The sequence below is a fragment of the Lithobates pipiens genome, unplaced genomic scaffold (assembly GCF_037356315.1).
Source record: "Lithobates pipiens isolate NorthernLeopardFrog02 unplaced genomic scaffold, aLitPip1_a1.2 Scaffold_23, whole genome shotgun sequence".
Lineage (NCBI taxonomy): Eukaryota > Metazoa > Chordata > Amphibia > Anura > Ranidae > Lithobates > Lithobates pipiens.
In genome coordinates this window covers 209,821,375-209,842,870 of record NW_027507785.1, presented here as the reverse complement: position 1 = coordinate 209,842,870, position 21,496 = coordinate 209,821,375, and the positions used below count along the sequence as shown (strand labels likewise).

General features: G+C 37.6%; 1 protein-coding gene across 7 annotated transcripts in view; it reads right to left on the bottom strand.

Annotated features, from left to right (window-relative positions):
• COL11A1 (collagen type XI alpha 1 chain) overlaps positions 1-21,496 on the bottom strand; it is a 260,086-nt gene that overhangs the window by 58,436 nt on the left and 180,154 nt on the right. For all 7 annotated transcript variants that reach the window (XM_077452794.1, XM_077452798.1, XM_077452796.1 and 4 more), the window contains 7 exons: positions 21,006-21,050; positions 13,323-13,376; positions 11,807-11,860; positions 5,692-5,745; positions 5,372-5,479; positions 5,064-5,153; positions 1,656-1,709 (listed from right to left, as the gene is read on the bottom strand). In XM_077452794.1, coding sequence (XP_077308920.1) covers positions 1,656-1,709; positions 5,064-5,153; positions 5,372-5,479; positions 5,692-5,745; positions 11,807-11,860; positions 13,323-13,376; positions 21,006-21,050 — 459 coding nt within the window. The remainder of the gene's footprint in view (positions 1-1,655; positions 1,710-5,063; positions 5,154-5,371; positions 5,480-5,691; positions 5,746-11,806; positions 11,861-13,322; positions 13,377-21,005; positions 21,051-21,496) is intronic.

The following is a 21,496-nucleotide window of genomic DNA, read 5'->3' as shown; positions in this document are numbered from 1 at the left end:
TCTGGGGTCCTCTGCCTTTGCGCTCTGCTCCTCCTCTTCTCAGTGTGCGTGCCCCCATAGGAAGCCACTTCCTATGGTGGCACACCTGCAGGCTCACTCCCAAGCCTGGCTATGTGTGTCTATTGACTAGCACAGTGCAGCTCAGCCCTTCCCCTGCTTCCTCCTCACAGCATTTAATTTGCAGGAGCCAATGGCTCCTGCTTCTGTCTTTGAGCCTGTGAGAGGGGAGAGAGAGAACCAACACTGTTACAGACGGGAAGGTAAGTATTTGGGAGATTAATGTAACAACTAGTGGAAGGCATTTTACTTGAATGCAGGTAAAGCATTAAGGAAAAATCCTTCAGACTTTGGAATAACTTTAATTCTACTTTAAGGAAAATCCTGTGCTGGGGAAGTAAAGGGGTCACCACTGTTGTACTTTTATAAATACTGCTTGTCTGACTTTCTCTGGCTTCAATATTTTATGATTCACTGACCTGGACCAGGAACACAGCAAGCACAGTAAAGTTAGGCTCATCCTAATTTGCATGTTTCTTGCTGTTAAGTGAGTCAGAAAGTATTGAAACCATTAGATCAGCACGGCAGTCAGGGATCTAGCTTTTCTCATGAGCATTCAGCAATGGCAGTCTACCTATTCACTTAGTACAGCTTTTGTTTAAATATGTTACATGCCTATTGTTTTTTGTCAGTTTAGCAGACTACACTGCTACCCTTCAGTCGCAGGACACTTTTTTATCCTGGAATATCTACTATGACTGAAAATCCATTGGGTCTTGATTTATTGCCCAGAGAATGTCTTTCTTCATCCTTTGGACTATTTTGTTGTAGCTTACATATAATGTATTATTGACTTTACAGGGTGTATTAGTAAGCTTGTCTATGTATATTTGGAAGACTAGTTTTCTAATTTTTTTTAAATATTTAATTATTTTCTTAATTTTTACCACCATTTTCAGAATAGTCCTTTTATCTCTAATAATTATAGCTCAACAAAAACTCCTGAAAAAAAATTCTTTCATGTCCTTTTTTTACAAGCTTTCATTTAGCTGTATGAAATATGCTAACTTTGGTTTATCTAGCTAATTTCTTTCATAGATGAAGCTGAACATTTTAAAAAGTTTAACATTTGGCCAAATTTAAATATAAAGCTCTTTGATTAGCCACCCGACCACATAACAATTATCTGAACCTAGAGATACAAAGCAGACTGAAATCTCTCCATAACTTTCATGTGGTGCATATGCTTTATATTTAAAAAAAATAACAAATACAGCTGTGTTTCATTAACTGGTTAATGGTAAAACCTTCTATATCAAAATGTACCATAAATTATCCAGGATTTTACCATGTATATCATACAAATAACCATAAGATGTCATATAGCTATGTCTGCTAATGAAGCCAGAGATCTAGTGAAGTAAGGTGATGACATTCAGCAGCTTCAGAACATCTTCTCAACCTCTTATCTTCCACAACATCATAAGATCAAATTAGTAAATGCTGATACAGGTATGGTTGGAATGGTTTGTCATCACTGTTTTTTTGTAGTCATGTATTAAAATAGAAGCTATTCCATCTATTAAAATATGTGTGATTTTTTTGAGTTAAAATCAATTACCATACGCTTCATTGATCACAGAAAAAGTAATACTTACAATTGGACCAGGTGGACCTTGTGGACCTTCTCCGCCTTTCAATCCTCCAGGACCCTGTAACAAAAAGGGAAATGGGAGTTATCTAAAATCAACTAGATATGCAAAAAAAAAATCTAAATCCAAAAGTGAAATGATGTGATATAAACAATAAACTCTAGCATAGATTATGGAGATAGATAGGGAATATGTGAATGTTTTTAAGCATAACTATAATGGGTATGGGCCAATTCTATTTTAGCTGTTTTTTTATTTATTACAGATATTTATATAACACCAACAAACTACACAGTGCTTTAACATACTTTACATTATCATTAGTCCCTGCCCTCAAGAAACTTGCAATCTAAGATTCCTTTCTCACATGCTTAAATATACAATGGTTAACTTAGAAATTAGCCAATTAACCTATCAGCAGATAGGGAGAATACATGACCCAGGAACCCCAGTGCAGCAAGGCCAAATTGCTAACAACTAAGCAACTGCACTGCATATTGTTTAATTTTAAACATTATCAATTATTGTTTAATATTCATTTTCTACACTATCCAAACAGTTAATATTTGGCAAAGGTTTCCATAACACTATGGGTTAGCTAAGGAAATAGTTAGAGGAAGATTGCTTTGTGGCTCCCTTTGACTAGTTAAAACCTCTATCTGATATGAAAAGAGTCACAGCTGTAATGAGAAAACAGACTTTTTTCAGCACAGCTGAGATTGTTAATGCTTCACATGTGAATAGCAGAATACAGCACCACCTTCTGGCTGCACAGAAGGCTACATAATAATTGTATGCAGTATTTTATATTTACCTGACTAATACAGAAATTTAATTTTGCAAAACCCCTGCCAGTGTACAAAAAAAAGAATATATGTATTTGCCACTATATATTTAAACTGTACAGTGTTTTCCTTTTAGGTAAAATGTTGTTCTCTGAATGCACCTTGAAACCATTAAAAGATAATAAATAATATTGCTGCATTTCTACAGTAGTAATTTCCTTCACAATGATCAGGAGTAGATTTGTGGAAAGTCACAGCAAGGCATGTGAATGCAGATTCTTCCTTGTTTCATTTTATTTTAAATATTCAAGTGAAAAAGTCAGTTAACCAGTTCCCGACCAGCGCACACCGATGTACGTCGGCAGAATGGCGTACAGGTACATTAAATCTTTAATGCCGCCCTGCCATCGTGAGCGCACCGCTCGCATGCTGGTTGGGACCCCCGTCAGTCTGGTCACGGGTCCCGTGGACTCGATCGTCGCAGGCATACCCGCGATCGTCTCATGGGGAGGCTGAACGGAGAGATGCCGTTGTAAACAGCATCTCCCGTTCTGCCTAGCAACAAGTGACGCTGATCTCTGCTCCATGTGATTGGAGCAGAGATCAGTGTTCACTAAATGAAAGCCCAGCCCCCCACAGTTAGTAACACACCCCTAGGAACACTTAACCCCTACACTGCCACCCACTGGTTAACCCCTTCAATGCCAGTCTCATTTACACAGGAATCACTGCATTTGTATAGCAGTGATTGCTGTATAAATGACAATGGCCCCAAAAATGTGTAAAAAATTTCTGATGTGTCCGCCATAATGTCGCAGTCACAATAAAAATTGCTGATCGCCCCCATTACTAGTAAAAAAAAAAAATATTTATAAAAATGGCATAAAACTATCCCCTATTTTGTAAACGCTACAACTTTTGCACAAACCAATCAATAATCGCTTATTGCGATTTTTGTTACCAAAAATATGTAGAAGAATACGTATCAGCCTAAACTGAGGGAAATTTTTTTTTTTTTATATATTTTTGGGGGATATTTATTATAACAAAAAGTAAAAAATAATGCGTTTTTTTTTTAAATTGTCGCTCTATTTTTGTTTATAGCGCAAAAAATAAAAACCGCAGGAGTGATCAAATACCACCAAAAGAAAGCACTATTTGTGGGAAAAAAGGACGTCAATTTTGTTTGGGAGCCACGTCGCATGACCGTGCAATTGTCAGTTAAAGTGACGCAGTGCCGAATCGCAAAAAGTGGTCTGGTCTTTGGCCAGCAAAATGGTCCGGGTTGAAGTGGTTAATGAACATATTAATAATGGCATGTTCAGTTATTTATGTTATTTTCATTATTCGATGTGTATAAAACTATATGGCCACAAAATATGTAGTCATATACACAATAACATTAAATGAATGGGCATATAGATAAAATCTATTCCTTGCTGTGTCTACAGAATGTCTACATTAAGGACTTTAATCATTTAAGTAACTAAATAGTCATTAATATTTTTTTTAAAAAACACCAATTTGATTTTTCATCTGTTCTCTTTCCCATCCTCAAGTCTGCTAACACACAAATCACTGTAGCTCATACTTCCAATTAATAGACGTAGTACATGCATAGTTAAACACTCCCTCTTCTTTTATTCATAAGAATAGGAAAGTGTCATCCCTAGTAGCCTACTTGTCTTGCACAGTAGTCTATCAACAAGCTGAAAAATCAGGGTGTGTCTTAACAAGCATTTGCAGCATTTATGCTCCCAAGTGAAGCCCTATCCTTCCCAGTCACTGGCCTATTAAAATTCAATCTGCCAACCATGAGTTGACATCACAATAAATGTTATATACGCATATCCAAATATATATAATATTTTTTTCATTTTACTGAACATAATCTGCAGAACCTGTTGATCGATAGCATGTGAAAAATGTTTTTTCATTTTGTATTTGGGATCTCATACATCATCAGTGGCAAATAGCTTAGCATTCTAGTTCTGTGTTTATTTAGCAGTTTTTTTTTTTTCATTTGCTTTTTTGGTAAATTCAATTTCACTCATAAACAAAAAAATAATACTGATGACATCACACACAATAATGCATAAGGATGTCATTACCTATAATTAATAAAGCACACATATAAGGGTCACATATCAAGGAGTGCTTATTAAAACCATGTTAAGTAATTCTGAATGTTGCAAGTGAAACTGTGGGATGCAACTTCAACTATCCTAGTCTAAGACTATTGGATCCCATGCTCCAGTTGTAGCCCAAATGACTTAAGCTGAGCTCCCAATGCCTACACAACAGATTCTTCATTGCTAAAATACATAAACAATTTTCAAAACTGTGCTAAGGTCAGAAGTAGGCAACTGAAACTACTGCATGATAACAAAGACTAATAGCATAGCACAAACAGCTGTAATAAATAAGGTGATTGCTGTATGCACAATATCAATATGTTCACTGAGTCAAAGTACTCTCCTAAATAAGGGTCCGGCATTATAAAGGTATTATACTTGAAAATCTTCTAAACTGTGAAGTCACTAGAAACAAAAATGTTGCTGAATTTGACCTTTCTATGATCCATCTTTCATTTTATACCCCTTTTCTATGTTATGGTGCACTTTATTACCTGAGCTCCAGGAAGACCTCTTTCTCCAGGGAATCCACGAAGACCTGGTGGACCATCTTTACCTGTGACACCTTGAGGACCAGGATCTCCCTGTTGATAAAGGAATATGTTGAATAACATTGATACATCTTAGTTTTGTCAGCTATGCAACCTACAGCCACATTATGTATCAAAGCATTCTGGTTTCATAAAAAAACCCAACACAGAATACATTATTGTAAAATAAATGTTACTAACCCTTATGCACAATTAATACATAATGGGGCAGAAAATACCATAGCTTTGTTTCACAAGAAGCACAAACCAACCTTTGCTCCCTCTTTTCCAGCTGGTCCAGGTAAGCCTTGTTCTCCAGGTGGGCCAGGAGGTCCTGGATGACCTCTCTCACCAATAGGACCAGTTTCTCCAGTTGGACCCTGCAAAAAAATGTAACAAATGTATTAGACTGATAAATATTATCACTTTCAAATCAAGTGATAAGGGATAGAAACTGACATTAAGTGTTAGTAAAAAGCAGGTTTAAAATGTGGTAATTTATTTCAATTAAAAGTATTAAAGAATGTTTTAATGTAAAAAGGAACATGAAAGCAAAGAGAGGCAATAAGATAAGAAAATTATTGATACTCACCTGTGGACCTACAACACCTCCAGGACCTGGGGGACCAGTTTTTCCTTGGAAACCCTGAAGAAGTCAAGATTATAGATTACAATTCATAACTATTTCTTAAGTTCATCAGGATATACATTGGACCAAACACTTTGTAAAGATCCTTAGGTATAAAGACTTGCTACTCCAAGGTGAAAGGAAGGAACAACATCCCAGGAGAAAGCCTAACAAGAACTAAACCTATGATGGATATGGAGATTTACTAAAGTCTTGGTTTCCTAAAATTGTCTTAACCCCCTACTCAGTATTGTATTTAGAACTTAAAGCAGAACTAAACCCTTTAATTTAACAAGTTCAAAAAACAGTTACATTGTATGTAATGTAACTGTCACATTGGTTGTGCTGTCAACCAAACTGGAAAGCCATCAAAAGGCTGGTGCCATAACTGATCACATGTGCAGCATCATAGCAGTTGGCTGATAGGTTTAGTTCCACTTTAACTTACTGTACAGAAAAATTTACTCAAAGGCCCGCTAATGCATTAGTTATGTCATACTGCTTCTACTTACCAAATCTCCGACAGTTAAAGTGCGTGCTAGCAAGCTGAAGCACATCTAGCTGGTGCCAAGCTGCATGTTCTCTGTCAGCTTGGCATAAAATGCAGCTTGGTATAAGAAGAGGTTAAAACAATAAATAGCAATTCATTTGCCTAAAAATAATAGATTTTGACAGCATGGGGTAAATGCTATCAAACACATGATAAGGAGAGCATAGCTATTTGTTGTTAGAGAGCAATCAAATCCATTCTGTTAATAGAGTGCAGCATAATGAGAAACACAGTGCACTATCATTTCTCATTCTACTGGCAATTGTAATGGACACACAATTCACTATCTCATGTTAGGCAATAAGAAGGCAAAAAGGAAAAATAATTGATTAGAAAAAAAAGTAAAATCTAATGGCTAATCAGTGAAAATTTCCAAATAACGGCCTACAGTGTTCCTGTGCAGAAAGGGGGAGCCATCCTGTGCCCTGAAGCATTAAATGTCAAGGCCACTAAACTAACAATTCACCTAACTGTAAGCTATAAAAGTTACTCGTACATGGGGGTTGATTTACTAAAACTGGGGGATGCAAAATCTGGTGCACCTATGCATAGTAGCCAATCAGTTCCTAATGCTGCTTGTTCAATTAAGCTTTGGCCATAAAACCTAGAAGCTGCTTGGTTTCTATGCAGAACTGCAACAAATTGTGCACTCCAGTTTTAGTAAATCAAACCCCAGGTCTCAGAATAATCATGTTTCTAGAAAATTCATTGTTCTGTAACAGGATTTCTGGTTTTACCCGGAAAATGGCTTTCTCTGCTATTCATATCATGTTTGGGGATCTAAATTTTGTTTAGCTATATTTTAGCTGAAGTTCTAGAGCTTCATTTACAAACCTACTTTGTTTTTCACCCCAAACTGAGAATTAGTTTATGGAGATTAAAGGCAATGGGCTCACTGTAACTGAGGTAAGCATAAACTTGTAGGCTTCGAATTGGTAGGCCATGAAACCAACGAGAGTTCTGAATCTATGGCAGGTGGCATACTGTCTTCAGTAGCATGTAGTCAAAAGGGGTGTAGTCTTTGTCAAGGTCCAGCATTTTTACATTGCTGACTAAACACAACCTTGAGATTGATCAAGATATAGGCATTCTATAGTAACGGCAAACTGTATAGCTGTAGAGCCATACTAGTTAGGGATATGATTTATATCCAGTGGTAAGAAGATACTTATATGAACTTATTTACAAGAAAGCAGAAGTTGCTATATCCACAAAATATTTGTATGCTACATATAACTAATGGTGAACAAGCAACATGTAACATAACTGAAAGCCTACCAATCTGAATTATGTTATCTAGGGATGCTATATTATTTGTAATGTCTGTTTATTGAAGTATTGAGCAATGCAATCTCGCTTGGCTAGCTATTATTTCTTAACATATTTGGTCCTCTGTGCATATATAATACTGTAATTATATCCCCATTCAGCTGATGGACAAGATATAATCACTGGGGAGAAAATTGCTGGTTTAACCTCATTGAGAGGCTTGTTATAGAGTTGGAAGAATATTTATTGGATATGAAAGACACCCTGGATTTCAGCAAGCTGTTAAATTAAAACTACATCTCCAGCAGTGCAGCAAATATGTGGTAACAGCTACTGAAATGTATTATCAGGTTTGTGGAGCTGTAATGATTATGATTAAAATTATATGGCTAACTGAAAAAAGCAAATACCAGAAGTAAGCTAATAAAGTAAGAAAAAGTAACACTTTTTTGGGCTGAAACAGTGATGTTATCCTTTGTTAAAATATGTGTTTTTTTCACTAAGCACCGGGGCCCAATTAACAGCTAATTTTATATTTCTAGCACTGGTAAAATTGCCAAAGTTCCACTGTTAGTGGGGGTTATCCAGAGCCTTCTCAATATATGGTGCCCCCCCCAAGAAACAAGAATGTTTTCCAGCTGTGGCTGTGATTGGATTGAATTAAACTATATCTAAAGCTTACAATATTTTCATTTTGGACAGAATGGGAAAAGGTTTTATTTTACATGTGTGATCCATTGAAGAGAATGATATATATATATATATATATATATATATATTTTTTTTTTTTTTTTTTTTTTTTTTTGTCCCATAGACCCAATAGAAAGGGAGGGGTGATTTCTCCAAAGAAACAGAAATCCCTTTTCAGTTGTCACTAGAACAAATACCCTTCCATTCACCAAAACAAGTGAAGATTTCACACCAATTCTTTTTCTGGTGACAACTGAAAATGTTGACTTTCTTCTACCTTCAGTCCTGGTGACAGTGGTCACCAGGGCCAAAATTGAAAGTGAGTTTCTCCAACAGGGACAACGTCAGCACTAAAAATGTGTTAACCCTTCTCTACTCATTTAAAAAAATAATAAACAATGGGCTTTGATTAAACTTTAACTACTGAGCCCAGTTATATAAAGGTACACTGATATTCTCAAGTCCAAGACTGTATCGTTTGCACGGCTATTTGTGTATGTGTAAATTGCAAAACTTTTAGTTCTATTCAGCCTTTTCATGATATTATGAATCTTCCTACTATATTTAAAAGGAAACCATCATCAAAATATCAAATTCATAAACTGAAATGTTCCTCTAGGTTGTTCTTTCTTTTCTCAAAGTTGTATGCTGAAACGTCCAAGCAATGGCGGCCCATCCATTAGGGGTGCCCAGTCGCTGCCGCCTCTATCCAGGCCACCCCCTATATGAATATATAGAGCTCATGCTATGAATGAATCTATCCACGGCCAACGGGGCCATCCCCTATTCATGCCTACGGCCCCTTTCAGGACGGCGGGCACGTCAATTATAGCGGCAGGGGTGTTTTTTTAAGCACCTGATTAGAGCCATAGGCTCTAATAGGCTTAAAAATAGGGTGGGCTCCTGGCACAGAGCATTGCACCATGAGCCCACCCAGGTCTTACAACAGCAAATGAGTATTCGCTATTGAAACACTGATCTCCAATCTGGCCAATAAGAAGCAGGTCTGAGACCCATTTTCTGATTGACCAAAAAGATAACAGTCCCAATTGGCCACCGAAGAGGAAGGAGAAAATGGAAGCCGAGGCAATGCTTCTGGAGAGCAGGGGAAGTGACAGCCGCCGAGCAAGGGAAGCCGCCGGTGAATCCCGAGAGAAGCACTGCTCCCCTAGATGGAGTAAGTGCTCCAGGCACGACCAACTGGGGGGGATATTACTGTTTTCCACCCCCCTCCCCCCAAAAAAAAGAATTACCACTGGCCACCACTGTATCCTCTTTGATTAATATTTTCCCAGTGTAAAGGGTATAGCTTCTTTATACTATTTTTAGATTGGCTTTTGAGAGGAAAAATGAATCATACACTCAATGTTCAGCAAGATAACCAAATGGTTTTCTAAGAATGAATGTCCACCGTTTCAACAAACACATTAGCTGAAAGAAATGAAACAGATGAATAGAGGAATTCTATAATTCTGAATGTATTAAAAATATGTGTGCCAGAATATTCTTTCTATTTTAGTTGTATCATTCAACTTTCTAACTATGATGCTCTTGTCACAGAGCACCAAAATAACAAGTGACAGATCAGTGGAATGGTGTACAAAATAAAAAAATAACAGAGATCACTGTGATGATAGTTTCCTTTAGAAATATACAATAACTGTGAACAAAAAACAAAAACAAAACAATTAAAGATTTTAGGTGGGGCTAAAGCAAATAGTGATGATTCTGAGATGCACCTGCAAGGAAAGTAGTGAGTGAAAGCAGCACAGGCAACATATTAAATGAAGAAGCAAATGGTTAGTGTTATTCGCTTTCTGCCATATTTGTGAAGCAATTCTATGAACATCCAGTATCTGCAGCAAATTTAATAGCCGGGGCCCATTAATGGCAGATGCTTTGGAGATCAATGATCCTGTATAAATTAATTATCTAGAAAATGGGTAGAGGATTGGTTCTTAAACTGTCTTTGCAAAACAGTGTATCTAGTTATACATTCTAAAATATATACTTGAAACCCAACTTTACCATTCTACAAAACTGAAAACTGTAACAGAATATTAATAATCTAAGTAAGTAAAGCCTATTTTAAATGTAATTTCATAATTATTGTGTCTAATGTAAAATGTTACAATTTGGCTGTGTACTATAAAACTATAGACAGGTCTGTATCTACAGAAGGCTGTGTCTATAAACACTGATGTCTAAATGTATGTTGTATACAGTCTGCTAGTCTGTTATATTCTGTAGACACACAACTTTGACTCCAATTCCTACAATAACAGTAAAATGTTTGGTATCTCTCCCTGAGCACAGTTGGTAATTTAAGAGCCTCCAGCAAATTACAAATGCTCCCACAAAGGTAAACTTTGGTTTTAACAAAAAGTGTATTACATTCTAGCCAAACAGTTACATTCATGCATGTGTTTATTTGTCCTACATCAGAATTGTGATTGAATGTGATTGTCAACCCTTTCAAGGGCATTGTGGTTACTGGAGTCAGAATTACTCTAATGTCTAAAGTAGAATATTCTCTATGCTGTGATGTTTAATATTCTGTAAATGTACACTGATAGCCTCTATATCTTCCCAAATATTTCCCACTTCCATTTAACTGTGCTCAATTAATACAATGATATAAAAACACTTTTCACCATATAATTAATTCAGCTAGGCCACCTGGAAATTGGAAATCAATAAGGGAAAAAGTAGAAAACAAGAAAAAAGTAAACCTTTACAGAGGACATAGGTGCTGCCATTGCTAACTTACATTCTGCCGTTGCTAGCTCTTGCTTGCCATATTTACCCTCTGACTGCAATACATTGGGGTTTATTTACTAAAGGCAAATCCACTTTGCACTACAAGTGCACTTGGAAATGCAGTCACTGTAGATCTGAGGGGGACAAGCAAGGACAATAAAAAAACAGCATTTTTGCTCGTATATGATTGGATGATAAAATCAGCAGAGCTTCTCCTCATTTCAGATCTTCCCCTGAGATCTAAAGCGACTGCACTTGCAGTGCACTTATAGTGCAAAATGGATTTGCCTTTAGTAAATCAACCCCATTGTGTCCTTTGGAACAAGTATTCAAACAAGGATGTCTGTCCTTATTCTGACTTTACAGATATGTATACTTGTTCCAGATCAAGGACTCAAACCTTTTTATACTTAGCTGGTCATTGCACTAACCAGAAACTAGCATCTTCAGATGAGAATTTGCAATACCAGCCCAATTTGTTTCTCAGGAAAGGTTTGCTTCAATGATGTTGGAAGAAAGCTAATTAAACAATCCACATAACTAAACACAGGTATAGCAATGAGGGTTAATTTAATCAGCAGCCTTCATACCCAGCATATGAGTTTTTACAGCTGTTTGACACCCACCCTTCTGAACTAACTTGCGTGCTACTTGCTATAAACAAGTCTAACCAGGTATGAGAACACATCTGCCTTCTAATCTGTGGTGAGTCTTCCCATACCTGTCCAGGAATGTGTAGAGAAAGTAGCTCTCAGAAAGTGACATGGGTGTGGAACAGCTGACAATCAACACATAGATTAAAATACTTACAGTCTCACCACGCTGTCCAGGGTGGCCGGGCAACCCATCCTTTCCAGGAGGCCCCTTAAATAGACAAAATATGAAGTTAGAGGTCAAAATTAAAAACTTCAAGATGTTTATTAATGATAAACACAAAAAAAATCTGATTGGCCAGACTGTTACATGTGACTGCAAGTACATCAATTATTTTGCGCAAGTCAGCAGATTTTTGATTGCTGCTTATGGGACAGTATATTATATGCAGACTTAAAGAACCATTCCATACAATATGTTAAATCAGTTGTTAAATTCATAATACTATTAGGGATTTGCAAATAGTTCACTCAGTTTAACATAATCGGAGTGTTATATTATTTTCTTTGCAGGTTCTCATCACATTGTGCTGTACTCAGCATTAATTTGAATGTGACTTTAATGGGGATCAGCATTTAGGGATGCAAAAGAACCAGTTCCAGGTAAGTCAGTTTTATACAATGGTGCTGTTTAGTACACTGCAACTATGTAATGCCTTGTACACACGGTCGGACATTCCAACCACAAAATCTGTCGGATTTTTTCCGACAAATTTTGTCCTAAACTGGTGTTGCATACACACGGTCGGACAAAGTTGTCGGAAAATCAGATCATTCGGAATGTGATGACGTTCGTTCGTTATGACGGGACTATGTTGAAGCTAGTAGCCAATAGCTTTGGTCTCGTAATTTGATCTGAGCATGCGTGGCACTTTATCCGATTGGAATTCTCTACAAAACATCGGAAAAAGTCAGATCGGATTTTTTTGTTGGAAAATTTGAGACCCTGCTCTCACATTTTTTCCGTTGGAATTTCCGACGGAAAATGTCCAATAGAGCCCACACACGATCGGATTTTCTGACAATATAATCCGATCGGACCTTTTCAGTCTGAATTTCTGACCGTGTGTACAAGGTATAAGTGTGCAAATCAGGGATGGAAAGGTAAGTTGTATCCTATATTTGCCTTTGAAGATGCAATTTTAAATTTTCACTGTAATTTACCTTTATCTTATATTAACTCTATTATATTCACCCATTGCATGCATTGAAATCATCACAGAAATGTTCATTCTGTGATATTCTGCTATGCATAAGATAAATACATGTTGAATATATGCCTTATGTTGATGTGTATCTTCACACTCTGCCTTAATTATATATGCTTACAACTTTATATTATAAATATTAAGATGAGAGGCAGAAAGGGCATTTTTAAGCAATGTTTCTATTAACGTCATAATTAGTACATAATACAATCCCGTGTAGCATATTAAAAACAGAATGTACTGGGTAACATCAACGAATAATAACTTTAAGGAACAGAGTCATTCTATTGCCTCTACAGCTAACTATGCGTAATGTTCCAAGGCTATTGTCTAATTTTATTAAGTGATTCCAGAGTACCAAAGTAATTCAGAAAGGCAGCAGCAATAAATATAAAAATCTGGAGCCACTGAAGCTACAAGCTCATTTATGTTACATATACAGAGTTTGAACTCTCATATACTTACAGGGGGGCCCTTCGGTCCTGGGAAGCCAACAGGGCCCTGTGGTCCTTGAGGTCCCTGGGATGCAAAGAAAGATAATGGCAATCGTTAATAAGTGAAACACTGCAAACATTCATTACATTCTATATGCCGGTATCAACGAAGGTTAGGATAGCAGATGATCAATGTGCTAAGTAAAGGAAAATTATATTATAGTCAACATTTCCCTATTAGCAGTAAATTAGATTGTGCCCTTGGTACTACAGTAATTAGAGTAAATGAAAGATCAAACAACTATAATGTGTATAGCAATGAAGCAGACTGGAACACAGCGGATTTGATGTAAAGCCTTCTATAGTCTGTTCTGCTCTATTAGATCCCTGCGTAGCACCATCTCCAGCAAGAATCATTGAAAGTAAAAGAGAAGGTAACACAGAAAATTCAGTTTAGATATACATTCTGTAGATCAAAGTGAAGAATCTGATATGCTAATGGTCCAGAAATCCAAGGAAATGTACTGATTGTAAAAATATTCACTTTGATATAGTTGCTTGACTATTAAATCACAGAATCTTTAGCACCAACAAGCAAGAGCGAACCAAAGAAAATTGTAAGTGGGGTCAGAGACTGACCTTATATTAAAATAAGTGAACTAAAAAATAAATTTTTTTATCATCACATCTCAATATCTAAGTAAGGGATAAAAGTATGTTATCTGGATATACGTCTAATTTTAGCAAAAAATAAAACGCAGAACACCAGTTTTGTTGAGTCAAAAGAAAATAATACCTTCTTTGTCATCTCTAGGCATTGTGGGGGTTGCTATATACCTGATTTTGTTCTTTAAAAAAATAAGGTAGGTCACAACACTCAACTTTCTTAAAGCACGTCTAAATGTAAAACAAAAATGTAATATAATGAAGCTTACCAGTTCTGTAATATATTATAGTGTACTAATTCTATATAGTCTGAGATAGAAACTAAAGCAGTCACTACATCTCAAGACTGATAAGCTGCAATATATATAACATGTTTGTGGGTTGGCTCTATGATAGATAAAGTGTAAAGGTATACCCAATATACCACACAAACAAGCCCAGTTTTATAGTAAAAAACATTTTTTTTGAAGCACATGATTAGATCCTGAGGATCTAATTAGCTTCAATGAAAGGTGGGGTTGGCGTGCAGAGCACTGCACCCTGAGCCCACCCAGTTGTGTGACATTAGCAAATTAATATTTGCTTATGTCTTCCTGCTTCTCCTCCCGGACAATCAGGAAGTGGGTCCTGAGAACCAATTGGCCAGGGCTCCCACTTCCTGTTCGGCCTGGAGAAGAAGCAATGCCTGTTCAGCTGGGAGGAGAAGCAACGGCCCCGACTCTTTCCTTGGCAGCCTGGAGCGAGGAGCAGGCGGAAGCGCAGGAGCCCTACCCCAGATCCAGCACCACCTTGTCATCGGCCTCCTAAGGTAAGGCCAGTGATCACTGCCTTCCCCTCCATCTCCTGCGTGGGGAGGGGGCGAGTGAGGGGGCCAGGTCTGCTTGCCACTCATCAAAAATTTTGAGAAGCAGCCATCACTGCCAACTGTAAATGACAAACATTAATTTCTTTGGATGCAGATTGCCAAATGTTCTTACATTGGTGCTACAATAAATTGGAGACCATCTTTGCAGGCCCAGCCTACCCACAGTCCTGGCCCTGGCTTTGTAATCTTATGGACATTATTATAATAAGACCATTTGATTTTACAATTTGTTAAAGCAGTAGGTCACTATTACAGAAAAAAAGTAAAACGGTGATCTAACACTGAACACCGTCCCCAACCCCTCAGTCCCTGCTGTACTCGCCTCCATGAATGTTGAGTTAACAGTGCCCACACAGCTGGCTGAGCAATCTGGGGATTTCCCTCTTTTCTGTATATGGTACGTGGATACAGCCTTTCTTTATATACCATTTGGGATAATGACAGTTCTGTTACTGACAATATAATATCAGTCTGTTTTTAACAAGATTTCTCTTCTTTCTTAGGCTTTTTTGTTTGACCAATACATTTTTATATGATTATATAACTTCTTTATGTGGTCATCCATCTTTGTGTGACCACATATACCAGCCATCAGCCTTATGAGTACCAATTTGTGGCTGTACAGACTTTTATCCCTCAGCGCTATTTAGTGAGGAACTTTGTGTTTGTATTCCGCTCCTCTGTGCGGCTCTTCCCCATACTGCTGGACCAACTGTGTGGGTGCACTGCTGACAACTCACCATCCACAGAGGTAAGTACAGCAAGGACAGGGGGGAGTGGTGGGTTGTACAGTGTTTATTCAGCTTTACATTTTTTCTGCATAGGCAAACTAACACTTTAAATACACCGACACCCTGTAAGAAAAATGGCATATTCTTTTTTACATAGCCATACCAAAATGCTTTGTTTTGTGAATAATAATAAAAATGATTTGGGTTGATGTACTGATAACAAATAGATTATTCACTTTGCAAGGAAAGTTGCAACTTGAAAGCAAATTTTCCCCAGAGTGTAGTGACTTGCATCATCCAATCATTTGCAAGCAAAATTTTTGATTTTTCCTTGCATGTGGCTGAGTATTCTTTGCAAAGTGAAATGTCATCACATTCACTAAGCTCTGGGGCACATTCCCTTGCAAAGTGAACAGCCTATTTGCCTTTGGTAAATCAACCCCACTGAATCCATATAACTGAGATGTATGAATTATGTGATTTGCTTTGACTCAAGTCAACAAGCATATGTAAAAGGATCAGCTGTTCACCTGGAAGGTTGCAAATAAGTGTAATTCACCAAATATGCTGTGCCCACAAGGCAAAACCTAAATGCCTACCCCTAGCTTTAATGTACTGCACTTACAAGCACAAACATCATGCTGAAATAATTCAAGACACTTATGTTAAATTGCTGTATCCTCGTATTTCACTTCTGACACTGAAGCAAGGCATAAAAGCAAAAAAAGCAAGGATGCTCATGCCTTTTATGTTTGCATACGATATCACATGAAAAATAAGGGAGATTTACACTGCATGTATAGATCACACCATTTCAAGCCACCTTGCTGTGTTAACACTAAAGTCCTGCAGGGAGCTATAGCTGCACAGTGTGTCACCGAACAATATGCAGATAATTACAACAGTCTGCATTATTATATAGATTGTCTGTTGTGAAGGTTCAGATAATTTTTTCAGAGATATAGAAGATGGCATTGCTTTGCAAAACAGAGTCTCAATGTGGGAGAAGAATCAGCAGCAAGAAACGACTACTGCAACTCCTTCATATCCACTGCTGTCTTACCCAAAAGCAATTTCAACACTTAGAAATTTCAACACTCCATAAATATATTTGGGTCGGTTTACTAAAACTGGAGAGTGTAAGCTTGTACAAAAAACCTGGAAGCTGATTGGTTTCTATGGACATCTGCACCTGATTTTGCACTCTCCATTCTTAGTATATCAACTCCATTGTTTACACACTAAACTATACTGTTGTATATAAAGCTTCAAAGTATATACTTACTGCAACACCAGGTACCCTACCTAGAGAGGTATCTAGACATATTAGAAGTAAAGTGGTGGGTTTTTTTAATAAAGGAGCAACCAGGCATTTATCTGAGGGTCCAAAGCAGAAAGCCCACAAGGAGGCGTGCAAGTAGTGAAAATGATTTTGAAAAGGCTGGAGAGTAGGATATTTTCAGGTGTTTAAAGTGATTTTAAACGCAATGTTTTTGTAGCATTTTCAGCAGCTGATTTAAACACTTACTGAGTATGCTGCTTCTTCATCTTTTAATCCTGGCATTTGTTCCAGTTTAAGCTGGTGCCATCATGACAGCGCCCTTTAGGTTGGCTAATTTCTTCTGCAACATCCCATAAAGCCACCCTTGTATGCAGTGAGTTGAGTTTATCTACACTGGGTAAACCAATAGAAACACAAAACCCTGCAGCCATGAGTGACCAGGAGCCAGCAGCATTGAAAGCTGTTACCTGCAAGTGCTGGTGTAAGACAATTAAAGTGGTTGTAAGGATAAATGATCCAGCACTGTGCAGGGCTTCAGACTTTCTCTTCCCTCTTTGTGCTATCACAAGCTTGGCTGAGAGCAGCAGTTGTCAGTCAAATCATGTAAGGGAGGAGTGGGGAGGAGGGGCTCTATAGACACACACAGCATGACTTCCTCCATAGCAGGCTACTTGCTACTGGGCATTTGGATAGGAGAAAGAGCCAAGAGCACAAGTAGAGGACCCCAGAAGAGGAGACTCTGGGCTCTGTGCAAAATCAGGCAGGTAAGTATAACGTGTTGGTTATTAAAGAAAGAAAACTGCATGCATTGTACACAGTTGGAACTCAGCCCCATTTACTTGGATGAGACAAGGGAGAGAATATAGGCCATGCAGTGAAGCAAAGCATCACAGTTGTGGGATGTGTATACCCACATATGGTTGTTTTTGCAGCTTGTGTGGGAGATGTTGGGGGGAGGCATTAAAAACACAGCTCAACCAACTGTTTTTACTGCCCATCAGCTGCAAGTGGAAGCAAGGCCTAAGGGGTACTTATTCTCACTTTGGAGAGATTTCTGTTCACTTAGCATTATGTCTAGAGAACAGAAAGTAAAGGGAAATCTCCCCAGTGGGGCACAAATGGCACAAAGATAACCTGCGTAAATCCAAGGTGCAGTTTTTAAATTATTATTTCACTTATTAAAGGAAAAAAGTTGTTTAACCACTTTCGGACCACCCACCGTCGTTATACGTCGGTGCTTTGAAGAGGAATATCATCAATATCAATATCAGCTAGCTGCCATAACCCTCGTATCCCCTTCTTCAGCGGGCGGATTCGCCGCAAGATCACTTTAATCGGCGGCGGGAGAGGGTCCCCCCTGCCGCTGCGCTCCGAGGCAATCGGATCCTTCTTCTGGCCTGACATGGAGGCGAGTGAGAGGAAGATGGCCCCCATCTGTCTCCATATCATTGCAGGGCAGAAGCAATGTCAAAATGTCACTTCTGCGCATAGCTCTTAAAGAGACTTTTTTTTTTCTTTTTTTTAAATGACAATTTCTTTCTTTCTTTTTTTTTATTGCATTTTAATGTAAATATGATATCTATGGTCTTTTTGACCCCAGATCTCATATTTAAGAGGTCCTTTCATGCTTTTTTCTATTATAAGAGATATTTACATAACTTGCAATAGGAATAAAAGTGACACTTTTTAAAAAGAATAGTGTAAAAATAAAAAGATAAAATAAATAAGAAAAATAATTTTTTTTAAACGCACCCCTTCCCGTTGAGCTTACGTGCAAAAGCGAGCGCATATCTGAGTAGCGCCTGCATATGAAAACAGTCTTCTAAACACAAATGCAAGCTATTTCCGTGATTGGTAGAGCGAGAGCAATAATTATAGCCCTAGACCTCCTCTGTAACTCAAAACATGCAACCTGTAGAATTTTTTAAACATCGCCAATAGAGATTTTTAAGGGTAAAAATGTGTTGTCATTACACGAGCAGGCGCAATTTTGAAGTGTGACATGTTGGGTATGAGTCTACTTGGCATAACATTATATTTCACAATATAAAAAAATGGGCTAAATTTACTGATGTCTTATTTTTTTATTCAAAAATGTAATTTTTTCCCAAAAAAGTGCGCTTGTAAGACTGCTGAGCAAATATGGTGTGACAGAAAGTATTGCAACGGCCGTAATTTTATTCTCTAGGGTGTTATAAAACAATATATATAATGTTTTGGGGTTCTAAGTCATTTTCTAGCAAAAAAAAAGTATTCACGTCCGTTGGTGATGAGTTTATATGCATGCAGTGCATTTTCAGCATGTTCTGGTGCAGAAAAATGCAGAATGCTGTACTTCTTTTAACTGCACATAACAGCATTGAAATGGTGTATTTACTTGCATATGCAAATGTACTATGTCTATACTGCCTTAAAACACATCCTTCTGCATCTGGTTTAAACAGGCCCTAAGAGGAAAAATCTTCAGGAACCTTTTTAGTTCCTTTAAACAAAGGCTTTATAAACACAGATGTGGTATAAAATTGTTCCAAAACACTCTGGCCACAATAAATCTATGAACAAGGGTAAGCCTATAAATATGCAACCAAACATTGTCACTACCAGTATAAGAGCCCGTTTACACTGGAAACTATGTTTCCCATAGCAAAATGCACTGGGTGTGCAATCTGCTGTGTGTGTCAATATAATCCTAATAACACCCCAAATGCAGGTCTCAAACACAGTGCATTCGCCTGTATCAGATCAGTGCAGTGCATTTATGTGGGTTTAACTAATATTTTTTTGTAGAAATCTCCTCTAAGGAGGTGTGGCAGGTGGTATGCCCTATGCCTACATACTTTTGCTAATGAGTGTTCTTTTTTTCCATCTCAAAAAGTTGGGAGGTATGCATACTTTCTTGCAGCATGCTGCGCACACCAGGCTTTAAAGTGATACTAAAGTCTAATTTTTTTGTGTAAAAATAACAAACATGTCATACTTACCTGCTTTTTGCAGCGGTTTAGCACAGAGCAGCCAAGATCCTCTTCTCGCAAGTGTTCCTGACCCCTCCCTCCTGCCAAATGCCCCCACAACAAGCAGCTTGCTACGGGGGGCACTCGAGCCAGGCTGATGCTCTGTGTGTTGATTTACACATGGAGCCACAGCCTGGCCCTGCTCCCTTTCTCTCCTCATTGGCTCACTGACTTTGATTGACAGCAGTGGAAGCTAATGGTGCCCATGAGGAGGGAACATCCCGGACAGCCAAGCCTCTTGTGAAACATCGCTGGATCAAAATGGGCTCAGGTACTGTAAGTATTAAGGTGGCTGGGGGGGCTGCTGCACAGAAGGTTTTTTATCTTAATGCATAGAATGCATTAAGTTAAACCAATTAATTTCTCTTTTAGAGTAATCTCTTTAATCATCAGCTCCATCTAGTGGCCAAAATTCTGTATAGTATTCTGAAATAACTCAATGAGAAAATATGCCACATTTTGGACACTAAAGCTAATGATCTTAGGCATTACTTTATAAGAGAAATTAGACCCTTTTGTTTCAGGTATAGAGCCTTATTTGACATGTGACAGCCAGAATGTACTCTGTTTATTAGACTGTGAAGAATGAGCATATGTATATTCCATGAAAAGTGTGTGCCTGGTATATTTGTCAACTTTATTTATGGGCACCTGTCTGAAAAGCGTGGTAACAAAAAAATTACTTTTTAGCAACCACAGCCAATGAAAAAAATTTTTGTTTGTTATTGCTGTGGTCCATAAAAATTACATTTGGAAGCTGAATGTTTGCTATTGTTAGCAAAACATGTTCTTGCCACTGCACTTTTCAGACATTAGCCCCTTTGTGTTTAGTTGGACCTTTGTGTACCTTAAGAAAAGCATCAGATAAGACTTTGATACATTGACAATTCTATGATCCCTTTGCCACAAATAAGATATCATCATTTCCATCACCCAAAGAAATACAAATGTATGTACTACGAATGTCAGGAAACAGCTCCACCACATGTATACAAAGGTTTATGCAGGAACGGGTTACTGTACCGCCAGCTAACAATATACTAGTGGAATACAGATTGAAGAACAAAGATTAAAGATGAGAAAATTGTAAAAGCTCTTCAAATAACAGTGTTGACAAAAGAAATAACAGAGTTGAATACAAGCATCACCCATCACTTACTCTTTCACCAGGTGGGCCGGGAGGACCATCATTTCCTGCTGTGCCCTGTACACATGAGAGAAAACAGTGCGTTGTTCAGTGAACATGGAACATAGTTAAATGTTATATATCATTTATATCACTGGGTGTTTTCAGCCTATAATATTTAATCATTTTCAGTATTTCAATATAAGCTAAAGAAAGGGTCTACACAAATCTATTTCTGTTTTTACAGAAGATAAAGGATTCAATAAACGAACCAAATATTTCTCGCTAAGACAATGGTAGGATCTCTGCAAAAGTTCACAAGCCCTATCAAAATATTTAAGAGGGGATCCCACTTTTTTGTTCAATTTCTATTTTATTTCATATTAAAAAATATGAAAAAAATCAAAGGGGAGTAAAACTCCAAGGTCAGATCTGTGACAGGATGATCTAGCTGCTGAAATTCCTAACATATATGAGAAGAAAACATGTGTAACTCCCACCCAATAATTTTTGTTAATATTTTA